Here is a 19,411-nt window from a genome sequence, read left to right as displayed (position 1 = left end):
ATTATATGGCTAAGCCTAATACTAATATCAAAATAAAGAATGTTAAGAAAAATCATTGAGGAGAATGCTCAAGTCTCACATTATGCAAAAAAAGGAAAGAAAGAAAGAAAAAAGAAAAAAAAGAAAATGGGAAGTCATTTAACCCATGGAATTAAAAGAACAGATAAAAAACTATCATGTCTTACCAGGGACATGATTTTCAGTTTTCAGAATCTTATGTCAATTTAAAGGGTTTTTTTTTTTTTTTTTTAAGATTTTATTTATTTATTTAAGAGAGACAGAGATCACAAGGAGCAGAGAGGCAGAGAGAAGCAGGCTCCCTCCTGAGCAGAAAGCCCGATTCGGGGCTTGATCCCAGGATCCTAGGATCATGACCTGAGCCAAAGGCAGATGCTTAATGGACTGAGCCACCCAAGTACCCCCAATTTAAAGTTTTAGAAGAATAAAGTACTGTTGTGTCTTATAGAAGTCAATTATCTGGGGTGCCTGGGCGGCTCAGTGGGTGAAGCCTCTGCCTTCAGCTCAGGTCATGTTCTCAGGGTCCTAGGATCGAGCCCCACACGGGGCTCTCTGCTCAGCGGGAAGCCTGCACCCCCACCCCCTGCCTGCCTCTCTACCTACTTGTGATCTCTCTCTATCAAATAAATAAATAAAAATCTTTAAAAAAAAAAAAGTCAATTATTTGTTCATGGCAACTCTATTCTGAGGTCAAAATAATGAATCAATCACCATAATTCATTCAACCTCCAGGAAATCTTTATTTTTTCCTTCCAACCTCCTCCAGAAAATCTTAATGAGCACATATGTGCCTTTGTGCTTTGGCAACTTTTATTATTTAATAGCCTTACTTGTTTGTTTCAGATAAAGAAGGTGGAAACCTCATGGGACCATGAAGAGGAGGATACGCCATCCTCGGATACTGCTGAAACATCTGAATGAAGAAAACAAAATTGGAAAAATTTGTAACCAAGTTATATATGTAAAAAAAGGGTTACCCTAACTAAACCTGAGATTATAATTTACAGAAAGTAAGATTCTAATAAACCATCCTATGAATAATTAGCTCTATCAACTGATATATATCATCATTTACTCACAGTAACAAGCTATCTGTTAAGAAACTGCATCTAGCAAGACTTTACAAATAGAGGTAATAACTAGGACACATCCTAGGAAGAACTTCTGCCATCCCATTACCAAAATAACATAAACGATTACGTACCAACACGAAAAACCTAAAAAGACAACATGCACGCACCCCAGAGAACTGCAAAGCCTTAAGTTTAAAGACTTGAAAGAAAATAATGTGACACTTCATCATAATGTAGATTAACTGAAGACGGATTTATTGGTAAAGAGAAATTCAGTTTAGATAAAAGTATGGTCCATAACCCAAGGGAGTGAGGAAGACGGTGTGTACCGGAGAGTTCCCATGGGTGGGAAACAGGTGGATCCCGATTCAGGTTAGTATACAGATCATAATCCTCAACTGCTCTCTATGCTAACCTGGATTCAAGAAACTAAGTTTAGAAGTTTAAAGCTAGATTATAAAGACAAAAACACCAAGAGAAGGGAACAGATGTCAAAAGACATGCTTGTAACTATCTGCTTATAACCAAGTCAAAATACAAAAAGAAGAAAGCAAAGAAGGAAAGACGGAGAAAAAAGGAAGGAGAGAGGGTGGGGAGGAAGGAGAGGGAGGCAGGCAAGAAGAGAAAAGAAGGAAGACTGTACTACCTTGAATACTAATTTATATCCTGAAACAGATCAGCTTTTCTTAAATAAAAAACAGTAACAACAACAAAACCCTGTTAGGTAAAGAAATTACTCTGTACTTGAAGAAAGGTTATCATTCCATCTAAAGATGCAATTTCTAACTAGGGTTAGAGCAAACTTAATGAAGTTAAGCAGCAGCTGAAGCTCAAATGGAGAAGTTTTTGGTACGGTGAATACTAAGAATTTCTGGTTACATCACTGTGTACTGAAAGTCAGCAAACACACAGCTGGAGGCAAATGTTCACAGGTAAAGTTTCATTAGATCCCTCAGGCACAGAGATTAATTTCACGTACTAAATGCTTAAAATTTAGGAATTTGCCACAAAAAAACTGTAGAAACTATCTTTAAATTCTCAATATATAGTGATGGTTTTAAGAACACTTTTGTTTTTGTTAGTTAGCGGAATACCTTATTCAAATAGAATGACTGCCCCACCGGGAGAAGAGCCCACCTGATCTCCACGTTCAAAACTTTCCCGTCTACATCCCGCCCCAAGCCTAAACTTCAGGGCTCTGCGGAAGAACAATTTGGAACTATTAGGCAACAGTAGGTGTAAATAATTTTTCAAGACCAGGTCAGCATATAAGACTAATTTTTATCATACTCCTAAAATTAAAAAAATTATTTTTTAATTATTTATTTCCCTCCTCTACCCTAGAATAATTAAATACTACAAAGAAATAGAAAATGTGAAAAAAATATGGGTATTTAGAGCCTGAATACTTAGGAATTAAATCATAGTAAAAATAAATATAAGAACCAGACCTTTGACTCTCCTTGAGATGAAGGGTCCCCTAAAAAATGTTAGTTTATTTACTTGGGCACATGTAATTTACCGTATCGTTTCACAGGAGGCACCACATCTACCCATTAGTTTACAGAAATATATGGGTCACAAGTATATATTAAATAAAACGACAAACACAGATTCAGCAAAACCCAGACTATGAGAAACTCCACAGGTTAACAAATAAATTGTAACAAGCTCAAAAAAGGGGGGGAGGGGGAGTGGTATGGAGGGAAAGAAGTTACCAAAGATAACAGGTGTCCTAAGAAAAGTATCAACTCAAAGAATAGATGTTATTTGGATCCTAATCATGAGATAATCAGACAAATCTGAATACTGACTTGGTATTTTTTTAAAACTCTTTAGGGGCACCTGGGTGGCACAGTCAGTTGGGTGTCCAACTCTTGGTTTCACCTCAGGTGGTGACCTCAGGGCTGTGAGACTGAGCCCGTGTCAGGCTCTGCACGCAGGGTGAAGTCTGCTTAAGACTCTCCCTCCCCCCACTCTACCCCACCCATAAGTAATAAACAAATCTTTAAAAAATTTTTAAAAATAAAAGAACAAAAACTATCCTTTTAGGTATAACGCCATGGTGGATTCTTCTCCTAGTCTTCATGTTTTAAAATACAACCTAAAATACATATGGATGAAATCATGTATCTAGGATGTTGCTAGTAAATGGAGGTGGTGGGAAATAGCTCAACCAAGACTGACCCCAAGTTGTTAACTACTGAAGATGGATGGTAGATATGGAAGAAGGGGGAAGTTCACTGTACTATTATTTCTGTTTTTTAATATGTTCAAAGTATTCCATAATGAGAAGTGAAAAAGAACGTAAAGGTATGTTTACCAACGAAAACTTTAGAACTAAAGCACATACTAACCTTTTTTGTGCCATGAACCACTCTTTAGCAGTCTGTTTTAAAATTCATAATTTAAAATACAGAGTACTACAAAAGAAAACACGCTAAAATTTTGTTAACACAGTATTTTTTAAAAAAAATTGTGATATGGTAATATATGTGCTTTTTCATTAAATAAAGAGTGGGGCTACCCATGGGTCTAATAACTACTTTGAAGTATCACTAAATGTATTTTGCCACACCCACCATTTTGACAGGATATGGATATATATGATCCCTATTAATGATAAAAACCAGGGTACTCCTGATACTTCTGTGATTTATTTCCTGCATCCATAATCGAGAGAAATGGTTATTTTTAGTTAGATGTTAATGCAAATAAAGACCTGAACTTTCCCCCATTGTAATTCTCTCCTTGGAACCCAGAGCAAAAACCTATTTAACAACTCACTCCTTTAACAATACTTACATAAGGAGGCATCATGGCTCTGTACTGGGAAGCAAGAGCAGGCTGCTGTCCGTTCAGTTTGGCCTGTGGAGGACCACAAGCTATCCTCTTTTCCACCACTTTGAGAATATCATTCTGTTCTGATGTTCCAGCTGTGCTTTCATCCTGGGCAGAGAGCTTTTCATCTTGGTCAGATGTCAAAGGTGAGCCAGCAGACTTACCACCATCTCTCCAACAAGCAACATCTGGTATGGAGAAAGGTAAGAAATTCAATTAAAACAAAGAAAGAGCACCACAGAATTCAGTACTGAAATTTAAAAGGGGGCAGGGGCATAAGAAAAAAGCTAAAAATGGAACACGGTGAAATAAAACTAGGCATATTTCAAAATTCAAGAGAGTAACAACACAGTGAAGAGGCAGTGAAAATCTAATCTAGGACCTACTCCTTTCAAAGTGTTAGGTAATCAAGAACAGTGGCTTCCAAAGCAGAGCAGACGGACCAAGAGGGTCCCACCAAAAGTAAATACTGTGGTTGGGGAAGAAATTATTAGAACTTCTCTACCGAGCTTTACCAATATTTGGTATAGAGATTAAAGTCACTATTCTACCTGAGGTGTCCTGAGGGAAGAGGGATAGTAGTCCTGTGGTGGTGACAATGATGCCCTCATCTGTTTTCAGGCTACTATGGCTAGTTACCTGTGCCCCAAGGGGGCAAATTTAGTGACTATATTATCTGGTAAAACTATACTCAGTGAAACAGGTAAATGATTTTACAAGGCATCTCTTCAGCGGGCAGCCTCTAAGATGATCCAAAAGGGGTTTCCAGCTCCTGGTCTTCACACCCCGCACCAGGACTGGTTTGTGTTACCTACAGAATATAGCAGCAGTGATCACATGCCTCTTAAAGGGTTAAGTTATAAAGGACTGGGCTTCCATCCTGAGTCTCTCTTTATCTGGGGAAGCAACACTGCGGGCAGCCCACACACAGAAGAGCTGCCGTGAGTAAACCTGCAACAGCAACCCCGACAAATCAGCATCAGATGACACACTGCAAGGCTGTTGAGAGAGCTCCCGAGCCACAACTCCAGGAAGCAGCTCCCAGATTCCTGACCCTCGCACACTGTGTGAAATCATTAAGTCAGTTCAGCTACCAAATTTGTTAGGCAGTAACCGATAACTGGTGAAAACCAACTGACCAAGAAAACAGTAGAGGGATGCCTGGCTGGCTCAGTGGGTACACAGCAAGGAACTCCTGATCACAGGGTTTTAAGTTCAGGGCCCATGTTGGGTGTAGAAATTACTTAAAATTAAAATAAATAAATATGTAAATGAATGAAAAGAAAATAGTGCTGACAATCTATTTCTAATATAAATACAACAACTGCATAACAATAAAAACTAAAAATAAGAAAAGATGATTTACCCAGACCAGATAAGAAATGAGCCATAAAAAGTATGAAATGTATTAGGTTATCAGAAATATGCATTTGTGGGGTGCCTGGGTGGCTCAGTGGGTTAACTCTCTGTGTTCGGCTCAGGTCACGATCTCAGGGTTCTGGGATCGAACCCCACAACTGGCTCTCTGCTGAGCAGGGACCTGCTTCCCTCTGTCTGCCTACTTGTGATCTCTCTCTTGTTCAAATGAACAAATAAAATCTTAAAAAAATTAAAAAAAAAAAATACAGATTTGTAACCATCACTGAAAAGAGAAATCTCCCATGTATACAGGATCCTGAGATATTTTCATATCGAAAAGGAAACTAATATAATTAATAAATAAGACATTTAATCTCAAGGATTTTATATTTCTATTTTTAGTTTTATGTCCATAATACAAGTATTCCTCATTATCCAAATTTATTTGGGTCTCTGTTGTGAGTTCAGAAAGCACAAGATGGCTGAATGTTAACAGAGAAGCAAATAAGTGGATACAATTTACAAATAAATATTTGCATATTACGGAGATTGGTTCAAAATTTTAGTACTATAGAAATGACCAGTATTAATGTGCAAAGAACTCACCCAGGCATCTTGTTAAAATGCAAATTTCTAATTCAGTGGGTTGGGTGTGAGGATCAAGATGTATATTTCCCATATGTTCTTAAGTTACACCAATGCTGTGTATGTGAAAACCACAGTGGAATGACAGTAGCCTCTCTTTCTTTTCAAACTAGGTATGTCATGCATATAATATTGGGCAGGTTATATTACAAAATACAATAAAAACAGAATCTCATTCACTATTTTTATGAAACAGAAAGTATTCTTACTTGGTGGGCGTAAACTGGGTCCAGGTCCGTAATTGTCATCGCTTGTTTCTTTTTCTTTTTTTTCCTGATCCCCAGCTGCCTGCAGGCTGGGAAATTCTTGCTGAAAATGACTATTCACCTGCATTCCTACAGATTTTGTTAAAACATTAAATGTAACTTTTATGCTGAAGATAATGAAAAAACCCTCCCAGGATAGAGGTGTCTGCGTTTCTCCGATATATTATTTCACTTTTTATATAATTATATATATATATATATATATATATATATATATATATACATACACACACACACATGTATATATATAATTATTCCACTGTTTATATCCATAAAACTTTAAAATATATTTAGAATTAAAATCCCTTGGGAAGTTAATGAACAGCCATGAGGAGATAAGAATCAAAGAAAGGAATCTGCCAGACACTGTTCAGGACTCATTAAGGAAAATGAGAATTTCACTCCTGTGAAATTTTATTACAACTCTGCATTTTCAGAAAGTCAAATTCTTTTGCTAATAACTCTAAGAATCAAATATTACTACTGAAAAAACATAGGAATCAACACTGCAAGTACCACAATGAAGCTAAAACACCTTCACTAAATTTATGACTGAACACTGGTTGCACATCACTAGTCACCCATTCATCCACCTACCTCTTTGCCTATTTATTTATATACTTTCATAAATTAAAAGATCTGATTTTATTAACTTGAGGGTGCAGACAGGACCTAGATTTTCAATACAATGTTTTATAGATTTTTCCTGTCTTGCAAGTGGGAAACTTAAATTTTGCTGGGGAGTCGTCATTCCTTGAGGGAGTAGGACTACAGCTACCGTGCCTTATGGCTACTGTCTAGCTCTTCTCTACCATGGAAATCCTGAGTAGCACGTATCTGAAATAGAAGAGGTTAGGGAGCACAGATGATGATAAATATGGTTTCTAGCAATTTACACAATGTCTGGGTACTTTTATGCCCCAAAGAATAGAAGATACAAAGTTTTTTCTGGTCATGTAGGATGAAGATAAAAACAATGTGGGACAGAAGGTATCATAAAACTCCTTTTTAAATCCCTATCATTGGCTCATACATGGGTCTTGGCACTGAAACTTAACTACCCCAAGAGTTCAAAGAAAAACCCTTTTTTTAGGACCTGAGTGTATCCTTGACAATGTTCTCTGTCCTTGTCAAAATGCACTCCTTATCTCCTGCACGGCTGTTCAGTAACTATCACACCTAGTCGTTGCCCTAGCTAACGTCCACTTACCATCTCCTTGCCCACCTTGCTTGTTACTGGCCCAAGATTTGGGAGCAGGTGCAACTTCTGGGGGAGCTGCAACCCCAGGTTTTGGTTGTGCTGGTGGAACTTCTGGTGCTCTTGAAAAAAAATATGAACCCATTATTTCAGATATTGTATGTTCAAATAAAATAATAAATATTGTAGTTAAGGTAAATTTGTGAATAGACCGTTTTGGCTACGCATTTACTCATAGCTGCATCTCCCACAAATGCTTTTCCTCTGCAACACTCCTTTAAATAAAGAGTAGCTATTTTCATCCCCCTTCATTTCTTCCTTTTATTTTTATTTTTTTTCATTTCTTCCTTTTAATAACCCCAGGAGAAGACAGCTTTACTTGTCATTTTGTAAAGAAAGAAAAAAAGAAACACTCATTACTGAGTATAATCACTAAAATCTATTTTATAGAGTAAGCATTTATATATAATTAGAAATAACATTATAGGCATACATACTGTCTGGACCGGTGGATTGGCCAGGGCTAAGGCTAAGCAAACTCTCCACCTGGCAGTGAACAGGTTCACCACTGTACTTACTACTGTTATGCAAAGTGGTAATAGCAATTTGCCCAATACATCCCTGTGAGTAAAAGGGGTTTTTTTTGCAGGGGGAGGGGAGTGGAGAGACAGAGAGAATCTTAAGCAGGCTCCATGGCTAGAGCCCGATCACAGAACCCGATGCAGGGCTCGATCTCACAACCCTGAGGTCATGAGTTGAGCTGAAGTCAAGAGTTGGACACTTGAATAACTGAGCCACTCAGGTGCCCGAGTAAAAAGGGTTTTAAAAGAATCTCCAGTTTTATTCAATCTTTGTATTGAGTTAAGGCTTGAAAATGAAAAAAGATAGTAAGTAGTTAAGAGACTTAAGAGAGGCAAAGTATTTCTGGTACACTCAGACCTGTAACTGGCTCACTGCTACAAAATAATTCTACAACAACTAAGAAACAGAGAAAAATGTCTTCGACAAGTTTTATTCAAATGAAGTCAAATTTACTATATAAAGCTCCCCAAATAGGAGTACAGAAATCGGGTAACAGATAGAGGCAAAAAGCATCAAGTACCCAATCACTTGTATTATGTTTCTAAATTACCACTGCTTCAGTTGGTCATCCAATAAACTAAGAGCTTTGCAAAATCCCTGAAATACAGAATGCTAAATATATGCTGAATGACTAAGAGGGACCTTATTAATTCTCTCGCGGCCTGCTTGCTAACTCTTTACTCATTTAAATAGAATTAACCTGAGTACTTGCAATGTGCATCAGGTATAGTTTCAGTGAACCAGCAGACAAATTCTTAGCATCATGGAAATTATTTAGTAGAATCAACCCTTAACTACATTAGAAAGTGAATGCCTCATACGGTAGGGGTTCCAGGGAGCCTGGCAAAGTCCGTTAGAAGAGCTGTGATTAGCAATTCCATTATCTGTTCTACCATGACACATGGAAATACTGCCACTAAACCTACTCACACACACACACAATTCATCAAAGGTGACTACGTAAACGACTTCACATGGCCTGAGATAGCTAACATACATAGTTCAACATCTAATACACAGAACAAATGCAAACCGAAGTTCCCTACAGGGGTGGCCTGGCTGGCTCGCTCACTGGAACGTGCAACTCTTGATCTCGGGGTTGTGGGTTTGAGCTCCACATCAGGTGTGGAGATTACTTAAAAATCAAATCTTAAAAAATAAAATTTCCTACAAAGAAACAGTTTCATTTTTTAGTGGACTTTGACTCACTTTTCCTCTTCATGCTGCTCTTGTTTGGATGCCCATCCTGTGCCATCTTTAGGTACAATGTTCACATTAGGGTCATTGCCTTTGTTTTCCGCTTTGAGACTTGGGAGGTTAGCAGGTGGAGGCATACGCCGTGAAATACCAACTTTTCCAAGACTCTGTAATCCATGTCGAGCTGCAACTAAAGATCAATAACATCAACTTTCTTAGAACATCTATTTTATTGCTTAATTTATTCTTAAGACAATACAGAAAGACAACAGGAGTTAATAGAATCTGGAACTATTACTTCCTTTTATCTTAAAATAAGAACTTTAAAACTAAGTCAACACAACTGCAACATTAATCCAATGCAGAAATCATATTAAACTATCAAGCTACTGAAAAAACGATTTAAACATTCTAACAATCCTATATACTATGAATAGGAAAACACAGGCAATAAGTGGTTTTGTAATCTTTTCAAAGAATCTGTTTTGAACTCAAAATTTAGTTTATTAGTATATTAGTATATTAGAGAATAAATATCCTAACTCCTAAATCTTTATTAGAGAATAAATATCCTAACTCTACATTCTGAACACTGCTAATATAACATACTTGGTCCAGGGTTCACCTTTCACTATAAATACTGGGCTCAAGGTATCAAAAACCAAAACATCCCAGGACTCACCCTCTTCTAACTAGAAGTGGTGGTAAATACCCATTACTGTATATTCCTACGCCTCCCAATCTCATTGACCAAGTCTCCCATTCAGAGCCACACAGTTCTACTGACTTTCTGCTGACAACAAATGGGAAAAAAACATATTTTAAAACATAAATTTGCAGGGCCCCTGGGTGGCTCAGTCAGTTAAGCATATGCCCTTGGCTCAGGTTAGGATCCCGGAGTCCCCAGATGGAGCCCCTCGTCAGGCTCTGTGCTCAGCAGGGAGCTTGCTTCTCCCTCTCCTCTGCCCCTCCCCACTCATGCTCCTGGGCTAGCTCGCTCTCTCTCACATAAAATCTTTAAAAAAGGAATAATAAATTTTCTACTGTAAGATATTTAATTCATCCCCTGAAAGATGAGTACATACCTAAAAAGCCCAAAGTACAAAGGGGTGCATAAACATGGGTTCATCCTAGCTTCTAACAGCAATAGCTCCAGAGTACCAACCACACAAACAAAACAAAACGAAGAAAATCATACAAATATATGCCACTTGACTTTACTCACCTGTGGTTTTCTGAGTTTCTAAAGATTTACCCTTGTAAGTATTAAATAAACTGAGTGTTGCATACTTTTTCCCATCCTTTGCTTTTGTGCTCTGGCCTGACTTCTCCGACATTTCGGTGGAAACTCATCGAGTCCAAAACCTCCTGCCACACCCCTTCAAACCTTTAAGACACACATAAGAAAGAAAAATGAGGAAAATTTCAGCTTACTTTGAGAAACTTTCAGTTTCTTAAAAAAGCCTGGGTGGCTCAGTTGGTTAAGTGTCTGCCTTTGGCTTAAGTCCTGACTGGGACTGAGCTCCACGTCAGGCTCCCTCCCTGCTCAGCAGGGAGTCTGCTTCCCTACCCCTGCGTGCATCCGCGCTCTCGCTCTCTCAAATCAATACATTCTTAAAACAAACAAACAAACAAACAAACAAAAAAAACTCAGTAAATTCAAATGTCCCCCAAATTTCTGAAAACAAAACAAAACAGAACAAAACACTGAGGAATGAAATTCATCTTCAGTAACTGGCGTCGATAAAATGTCGTACCTATTTAATACTGTCAAATTCCAAGAACACACAACAAAATCAAACTAAACTGCCCTGCATTCAGTAAACACATTAGTCATTTATGGTTTGTAACTGCTTAACTGTATCATAGAGAATTAAGAAGTTTAATCCAGAGGCACCTGGCTGGGACAGTTGGTAAAGCATGCTACTAGTTGGTAAAGCATGCTACTCTCGATCTGCTCAAAACTGTGTTAAAGCCCCACACTGCCTGTGGAGCCTACTTAAAAAAAAGAATTTTAACCCATACTGAAATGAACAGATCAAATACAGTACATCTATGGAGACTGTCTATTTAACAAATATTATTTAATTTAATAGGCTTGAGGTGACAGACATAAATCAATATCTGCATATGGAATGCAAACATGATAGAAGAATTAACATCATTCCTGTGTTCAGGCAGTATGTATCTAACAGATCTGTAGTAATTTAACAATTTAGAATAAAAAGAAACATTCTATTTTCTCTGCGTTCTGCAAAGAGTAAAACACTTCCTCATAAACCAAAGGTACCTAAAAACAATATTCTATTTCATGGCTATGGATTAGGTGTTCAAGAAATAGTATCAACTTATCAAAACAATTCTCTGTGTATATGGTAAGTTCTTTTAAGAAAATAGTATTTTAAAAAATATTCATTTACAAAGAGAATTTCATCGTTGGAGGGAAAAACACACAAATTAGCTCTCATACTATTTCCCTTACTTTTTTTTTTTTAAGATTTTATTCATTTATTTGACAGAGATCACAAGTAGGCAGAGAGGCAGGCAGAGAGAGAGGAGGAAGCAGGCTCCCTGCTGAGCAGAGAGGCCGATGCGGGGCTCGATTCCAGGACCCTGGGATCATGACCTGAGCCGAAGGCAAGAGGCTTTAACCCACTGAGCCACCCAGGTGCCCCTATTTCCCTTACATTTAATGAAGTATACACACATCAACCTTTTAGTTTTTTATATTTTTTGTTTTATTTATTTTTGAGTGGTTAGGGTGGAAGTAGGGCAGAAGATGGCCAATTCTACCCCCCACCCCAAAAAACAAACAAAAAACAACAACAACAACAAAAAAAACCCACCCCACATGAATAGCTAAAGCATTAAGAACTGAAGCACAGGAGTTAAAGACAGGAAAGAACAGACAGATTTATCATGCAGAAATTATTTGAAGTCAAGGAATGGCTATGTAGACTCCACCATCAGAAAAAAGTCATTTTATCTACCATTTTACACGTTAAACTACAGAATCAGCATTACAATAGAGGTGTGATTTCATACACAGGTCAACTGCCACACTACATGTATAGTTCCATAAAATTTATCAAGATTTTTCACATTATCTCATTTCAGTATACATTTACAATAAATAACCTTTGAGATAAACTGTGAAAAGGACTCAGCTGCAACCAAAAGAACTTCATAATAAATAAACAGCTCACTATCTACTACCGTACACAGAAGAACGTATGTATACAATTAATTATATCCAAAGGATGCCAATGATGATGATAGTATGAAGAAAGCTGTACTCCCAGAATCTAGCCCACTGACATTATTTTCACGGAAAACCAGTAGAAATGGTTTATTTACACATTCATTTACATTCATTTACAATGACAAAAAAGAGCATCGCATATATACTAGGTGACAAAATTGAGATTCAAGGAGCTCTCTCTTCAGTTATTAAAAGTAACTGATACATCAAGAAAAAGTCAATTGTTCTTTCACCCTCATCTGATGGCAATTTAGCACCTCAATCCTCTTTTTACATCACAACTATCCATGCAACACTCTCTTAGTGGAGACCCTCACACCCTTACACCATAGAGAGAGCAACACTGTAAGAAACTCCTGAAACCTAGGGGCAAACCTACAAGCCCACCTGCACCTACATCCATTTTTCTCAACAGTTTCCCTTCTGTAGCTGTTGTTACAGTGCTTCTCAATCATCATCTACAAACTCCTAGAAAAGCAAATTCTCAGGCCCCACCCCAGACCTACTGAATCGAACTCTGAGCAGGGGCCCAGCAAGTCCCCAGGTGATGCTGAGACATACAGAACTTAAGGACCCACTGATTTTTGAGAAGGAGATACAGTCTGAGCAACGCCTTAATCGTTGCCGCACACTGAAATCACCCAGGATTCAAAACATACCAGTATCTGAAGTTCTGGGCTGGAGCCTGTGGATCAATGCTTATTCTGAAAAAAATCCTCTGGGGATTCTATGGGAGCAGTCCTCAAAATGACAGCAGTGAAGCGGATGGCTCTATCCTCCCATTCCACTGAAGGCCCATCCTGCCTCCCGAGCTTCCTTTCTCACTCTCAACTCTTCTCTGCAGGGATCTCTTCATGCCTAAAGGTGGCTTTACCAACCAATGGACCATTCCAAATTGGTACATCCAGCCCAAAACTTTGTAGTCCTGAAGAATATATCCCCCGGTCTATTTACGTTTCTTCTTTGTTTTGCACAGTTTCAACTCTACCTAGAACAAAGGAGTCTATTTCATACTAAGGGTTTTCAGAAATAAGCCTACAAAATACCTGCACAGCATGAAAAGAAAACGGCAGTTTAAAAACTGTCAACAGAGGGATGCCTGAGTGGCTCAGTTGGTTAAGCGACTGCCTTCAGTCAGGGTCATGATCCCAGAGTCCTGGGATCGAGTCCCACATCAGGTTCCCAGTTCCACGGACAGTCGGCTTCTCCTTCTGACCTCCCCTCTCATGCTCTCTCTCTCTGTCTCTCCCTCAAATAAATAAAATAAAATACAATTTAAAAAACTGACAACAGAGAAAGTTATCTTAACATTTCGCAAAATGTGAATATATAAGAACTCAACAAATTGAAGAAAAAGAACCTGAAGCAATAAAATTAATGCTATAAACAGACAATTCATTAGAGAAATAGTACCAATTAGCAAATATATTAAATATGCTTAGTTTCTTTTTTTCTTTTTTATTTAAGAAAGAGAGAGAGAGAGAGCAAGAAAGCACACACTAAGAAGAGAGAGAAGTGGACTCCCCACTGAACAGGGAGCCAGATCCTGGGCTCCATCCCAGGACCCTGGGATCATGACCTGAGCTGAAGGCAGAGGCTTCGTGACCTGAGCCACCCAGGTGCCCCATATGTTCAGTTTCATAAGCAAACAAAATTAAAATTACAAGATAGGTTAGCTTGTTCATATGCTTACACAAGGAAAACAATGTAACATTCCACCATTTAACCACAGAGTGACAGAATATCTAATTCAATTCTAGCCATCACAAAACATTAAAAGCTTAGAATTATAGGGGTGCCTGGGTGGCTCAGTGGGTTGGGCTTCTGCCTTTGGCTCAAGTCATGACCTCAGGGTCCTGGGATAGAGCCCTGTAATGGGCTCTCTGCTCAGCGGGGAGCCTACTTCCCCCTCTGTCTCTGCCTGCCTCTCTGCCTACTTATGATCTCTCTGTCAAATAAATAAAATCTTCAAAAAAAAAAAAAAAAGCTTAGAATTATAAAATAGAACTTTAATACACAAACCTAATTTTTCTACTAAAAAGAAAACCAGAAATAGAGTTTCCTATAAATTATAAGGAATTCCCAAATATAAAAAAAGAATAAGCAACTGACCCTAAAAGCCACAAAATACACTCTATATAAGGTCAAAATAAGTTTCTGCAAATACATTATAAAATTCATGTTTGAGTACTTCTTTTTAAGGTTAAACATTCTGTGAAAAGTTTCTCTTCCCACTATAAAAACTACTGTCTAAAATATGCCTTTCACAGGGCCTCTGGCTGGCTCAGTTGGTAGAGCATGTAACTCTTGATCTTGGGGTCATGAGTTTGAGCCCCACACTGGGTGTAGAGATTAAAAATAAATAAAATATGCCCCTCAGTACATACTCTTCTCAAATGAGGTAAACAATGCTGTATACACTGGATAGTGAGAAAGAAGGACAAAGAATCAATTTGTCAGGCTCCTAGAATAGAGAGTAAATTTATGCTCTCAGGGAAACCCTGGGTGGCTCAGTCATTAAGTGTCATGAACCCAGGGTCCTGTGATAGAGTCTTACATCAGGCTCCCTGCATCGTCGGAAACCTGCTTCTCCCTCTCCCACTTCCCCTGCTTATGTTCCCTCTCTCACTTTGTCTGTCAAACAAATTAAATAAAATCTTTTTAAAAATTTATGCATATGCTTTAAAAAAAAAAAGACTTTCTTTATTTATTTGACAGAGAGAAATCACAAGTAGGCAGAGAGGCAGGCTCCCTACCAAGCAGAGAGCCCGATGTGGGGCTCAATCCCAGGACCCTGGGATCATGGCCTGAGCCGAAGGCAGAGGCTTAACCCACTGAGCCACCCAGGGGCCCCTCAATTTTGTATTAAAAAGGAGCACATGGGGTGGGAGGTCGGGGTACCAGGTGGTAGGTATTAGAGAGCACACGGATTGCATGGAGCACGGGTGTGGTGAAAAAATAATGAATACTGTTATGCTGAAAATAAATTAATTAATTTTTAAAAAAGGAGCACAGCAAAATGTAAGAACCTAAATTATAACACTTCTAGAGAAAACAAAGGAGAAAATCTTTGCAACCTTGAGTTGAATAAAAAATTCTTTTGACAGCACACTAGAATGTGCTCTCAGGGGTCTTTCTAATGCGCGACTCAAGGGAAACAGGACTATTTCCATAGGGAATGAATGAAACTAAACAGGACAATACAAGAAAGTAAGTGTAATTATTTTCGATTATTTGATGACTAAAGGCCTCTCTGAGAGAAAGGCTTCGGATTTGGATCTAATGGGGAAGAAGTCAGCTTCAAGGCTGAAGGAAAAGCAAATGCAAAGGCCCTAAGGTCCTGACACGCTTCTCGTGTTCAAAAACATAAAAGCTGGTCAAGTCAGAGTTAGTAAGAAAGAGAGAGTTGAAAGGGAAAGTAAAGACTGGATGACGGGCCTATCAGAATTTTAAATTTTATCTTTAAGCAATGCGATTCAGAGCATTTGTTGTGAACAGAGATGTGACTTTGGCTTTTTTTTTTTTTTTTTTTAAGATTTTTATTTATTTATCTGACAGATCCCAAGTAGGCAGAGAGGCAGGCAGAGAGAGAGGAAGGGAAGCAGGCTCCCCAGCAGAGAGCCCGATGCGGGGCTGGATCCCAGGACCCTGGGATCATGACCTGAGCCGAAGGCAGAGGCCTTAACCCACTGAGCCACCCAGGTGCCCCTGACTTTGGTTTTTTAAAAAACAACCTGGCTACAATGTAGAGAATGGATTGTAGGGGGCCAAAGGTGGAATGTGGAAACATCACAGACGGACGCCTGGGTGGCTCAGTCATCAAGTGTCTGCCTTTGGCTCAGGTCATGATCTCAGGGTCCTGGGATCGAGTCCCACATCTGGCTCCACGTGAAGCCTGCTTCTCCTACTTCCCCTGCTTGTGTTCTGTCAAATAAATAAATAAAATCTTAAAAAAAAAAAAAAAAAGCATCATAGATGACAAAGCCCAGGCACAAGATGATGTAGCTGTGGCTGAAAAATGGAGACTAGGTAGAGGCTGCCAGGAAAGAGGAAAGTAAGGACAATTTTGGTCTTGAGCTTAAAGTGGGGAAGACCAGATTTAGGAAAGATGGGGGAGAAGGGGAGGCAAGAGTTCTGTCTCAGACATGTTTAGTTTGAGATCCTTATAAAAACAAGCAGGGGCACCTGGGTGGCTCAGTGGGTTAAGCCTCTGCCTTTGGCTCAGGTCATCATCTCAGGGTCCTGGGATCAAGTCCTGTATCAGGCTCTCTGCTCAGCAGGGAGCCTGCTCCACCCCCCCTCTGCCAGCCTCTCTAACTACTTGTGATCTCTCTCTGTCAAATAAATTAAAAAAACAAACAACAACAACAAAAACACCCAAGCAGAGATTTGTACAAAAAGATGCTTAAAACAAAGTTAAAAAGTACACAGGATTTTTAAACAAATAATATATGTTAAGTATTAAAAAATACAATATACATGCCAAGTATGAAAGTCTACAAAACCAGATCACAAATTATCACAGCAGTAGCTATACTCCTGATTATAAGGAACTCTGACCTTCTTTGTTATACATACTGCAATGTCTAAATATAAACAGTAAATGCACTGTTTTGTAACAGAAAATAAGAAAAAATTGCAAATGTTTTTAAGAGTAATGACTTGAAATGAAAAAACAATTAGTTTCAAGACCAGAAGATTAAAAAAATGCATATGATTAAGTAAAAAGAATTTAAAAATCTACCCTCAGTGGCCTAACACATATATCTAAAATATGCAAGAATAGTAACAAAGACTATAGGTAAACAAAAAGTTGATGAGTGTGGGTTCATCTGACTTATCTGCCCTATATGCAACAAATAAAAATGGGAGAAAGTAACAAAAACATGCACATAACTACTGTGTGTTAAGTGACTATGCACCGAGTGTAACACAACTGACATTAATGCTCCTTACACCATCGAGGTACTTACAAATAAGCAAACAACTCCTCCTTTTGAAAACTGGCGTAAGATCCTAACTAGCATCCTTAAGATTCCAAGGGATAACGTACCTTGTATGCGTTTGCCCTTGGATACTAAAACCTTAAATGATGAAACCAGTATCCTCATAAAGCCTGCTGGAGGATTTAGTAAATTCTCTGAAATATGACTTCACAAAGCGATCCTCTACAGGTTACACAGAAACAAGTCTGAAACTGCCTCCTTACTGCTACAGTGACAAATGCTCACTCAACAAGATACAACAGATGTACTGAGAACTAATAAACTGCCAAACCCTGTCTCAGACGTTACGCTGTATCATGGAAAGACAGACGGAGACGCTGCCTTCATGGAAGTTCTAACTGTAAGTAAATAAAAATAAAAGAATAAAAAATTCGACTGAATAAAGAGATAACAAAGAGGGGAAAGAGACTGGATACAGCGGTAAAGGTCAGGAAGATTTCTCTGAAAAGAGGACATTACGGAAGAAAACTCAACCAGTGGTTCTCAACACAGGCAGTAGACTTATCCTGGTTCTTAAAAATACTACAGCCCTGGGGGGGGGGGGGGCGCGCCTGGGTGGCTCAGTGGGTTAAAGCCTCTGCCTTGGCTCAGGTCATGATCTCAGGGTTACCTGGGATCAAGCCCCGAATCGGGCTCTCTGCTCAGCGGGGAGCCTGCTTCCTCCTCCCTCCCCCTCTCTCTCTCTCTTTGCCTACTTGCGACCTGTCAAATAATAAATAAAAATCTTAAAAAAAATATATTACAGGGGCGCCTGGGTGGCTCAGTGGGTTAAAGCCTCTGCTTTCGGCTCAGGTCATGATCCCAGGGTTACCTGGGATCAAGCCCCACATCGGGCTCTCTGCTCAGCGGGGAGCCTGCTTCCATTTCTCTCTCTGCCTGCCTCTCTGCCTACTTGTGATCTCTGTCAAATAAATAAATAAAATATTAAATATATATATATATATTACAGCCCTGGGGCTGCTGCGGGGCTCAGTTGCTAAGCGTCTGCCTTGGCTCTGGTCATGATCTCAGAGTCCTGGGATGGAGCCCCACATCAGGCTCCCTGCTCAGCGGGAAGCCTGCTTCACCTTCTCTAACTCCCCCTGCTTGTGTTCCTTCTCTTGCTGTCTCTCTCTGTGAAACAAATAAAATCTTAAAAAAAAAAAAATACTATAGTTGCTGTGCCAGACCAATTAAATCAGAATTTCTCAGACTGTGTTTGGTGAAAGTATTCTCTGAAAAGCTCCTCAGGAATCCTTAAGTACAGGTACACCTCATTTTATTGTGCTTTGCAGATATGGTGTTCTTTTTTTTACAAATGGAAGGTTGGGGTAACCCTGCATCAAATGAGCAGGAGTCAGCGCTATTTTTCCCACACCACTTACTTACTTCATGTCTGTATCACATTTTGGTTAACTCTCATATTTTGCACTTTTTCATTATCATTGTATTTGTTATAGTGATCTGTGTATCAGTGATCTCTGATGTTACCTTTGTCTTTGTTTGGGGGCCCCACAAACTAAAACAGTGAACTTAACTGATCAGTGTGGCTGTGTTCTGACTGCCCATAACCAGCTATTCCCCAAAACACAACGATACTGGAATCAGGCCAATTACGAACCCTACAATGGTCAGTAAGTATTCAAGTGAAAGGAAAATTCTCTTATCTCTAGATCAGAATCTAGAAATGACAAAGTTCAGTAAAAAAGGGATGGGCCAAAAGCTAGGCCCCTTGCACCAAAGTTAACCAAGTTGTTAATTCAAAAGAAAAGTTCCTTAAGAAAATTAAAAGTGCTACTCCCTGAACACAGGAATGAAAGTGAAACACCTTCACCACCAGTACGGAGCCAGTTTGAGAGATCTGCATCAGAGAGAAGATCAAAAAGCCACATTGCCTTAGGCCAATATCCCATCCTGAGTGAGGCCCCTTATTCTCTTCAATTCTGTGAAGGCTGAGAGGTGAGGATACGAAAGAAAAATCTGAA

At 39.0% G+C, this 19,411-nt stretch overlaps 1 protein-coding gene across 13 annotated transcripts in view; it reads right to left on the bottom strand.

The window, feature by feature from the left end:
* PRRC2C (proline rich coiled-coil 2C) overlaps window positions 1-19,411 on the bottom strand; it is a 95,379-nt gene that overhangs the window by 59,542 nt on the left and 16,426 nt on the right. For 9 of the 13 annotated variants that reach the window (XM_059146861.1, XM_059146867.1, XM_059146869.1 and 6 more), the window contains exons 2-7: window positions 10,405-10,566; window positions 9,192-9,369; window positions 7,413-7,522; window positions 6,146-6,271; window positions 3,897-4,120; window positions 849-931 (exon numbers count right to left, since the gene is read on the bottom strand). In XM_059146861.1, coding sequence (XP_059002844.1) covers window positions 849-931; window positions 3,897-4,120; window positions 6,146-6,271; window positions 7,413-7,522; window positions 9,192-9,369; window positions 10,405-10,516 — 833 coding nt within the window. In that variant the 5' untranslated portion in view covers window positions 10,517-10,566. The remainder of the gene's footprint in view (window positions 1-848; window positions 932-3,896; window positions 4,121-6,145; window positions 6,272-7,412; window positions 7,523-9,191; window positions 9,370-10,404; window positions 10,567-19,411) is intronic. The other 4 variants (XM_059146857.1, XM_059146860.1, XM_059146866.1 and 1 more) reach the window with 2 other exon arrangements.

The sequence above is a fragment of the Mustela lutreola genome, chromosome 14 (assembly GCF_030435805.1).
Source record: "Mustela lutreola isolate mMusLut2 chromosome 14, mMusLut2.pri, whole genome shotgun sequence".
Taxonomy (NCBI): Eukaryota; Metazoa; Chordata; class Mammalia; order Carnivora; family Mustelidae; genus Mustela; species Mustela lutreola.
The sequence above is the reverse complement of the archived record's forward strand: the minus strand, read 5'-3'. Positions and strand labels throughout refer to the sequence as shown.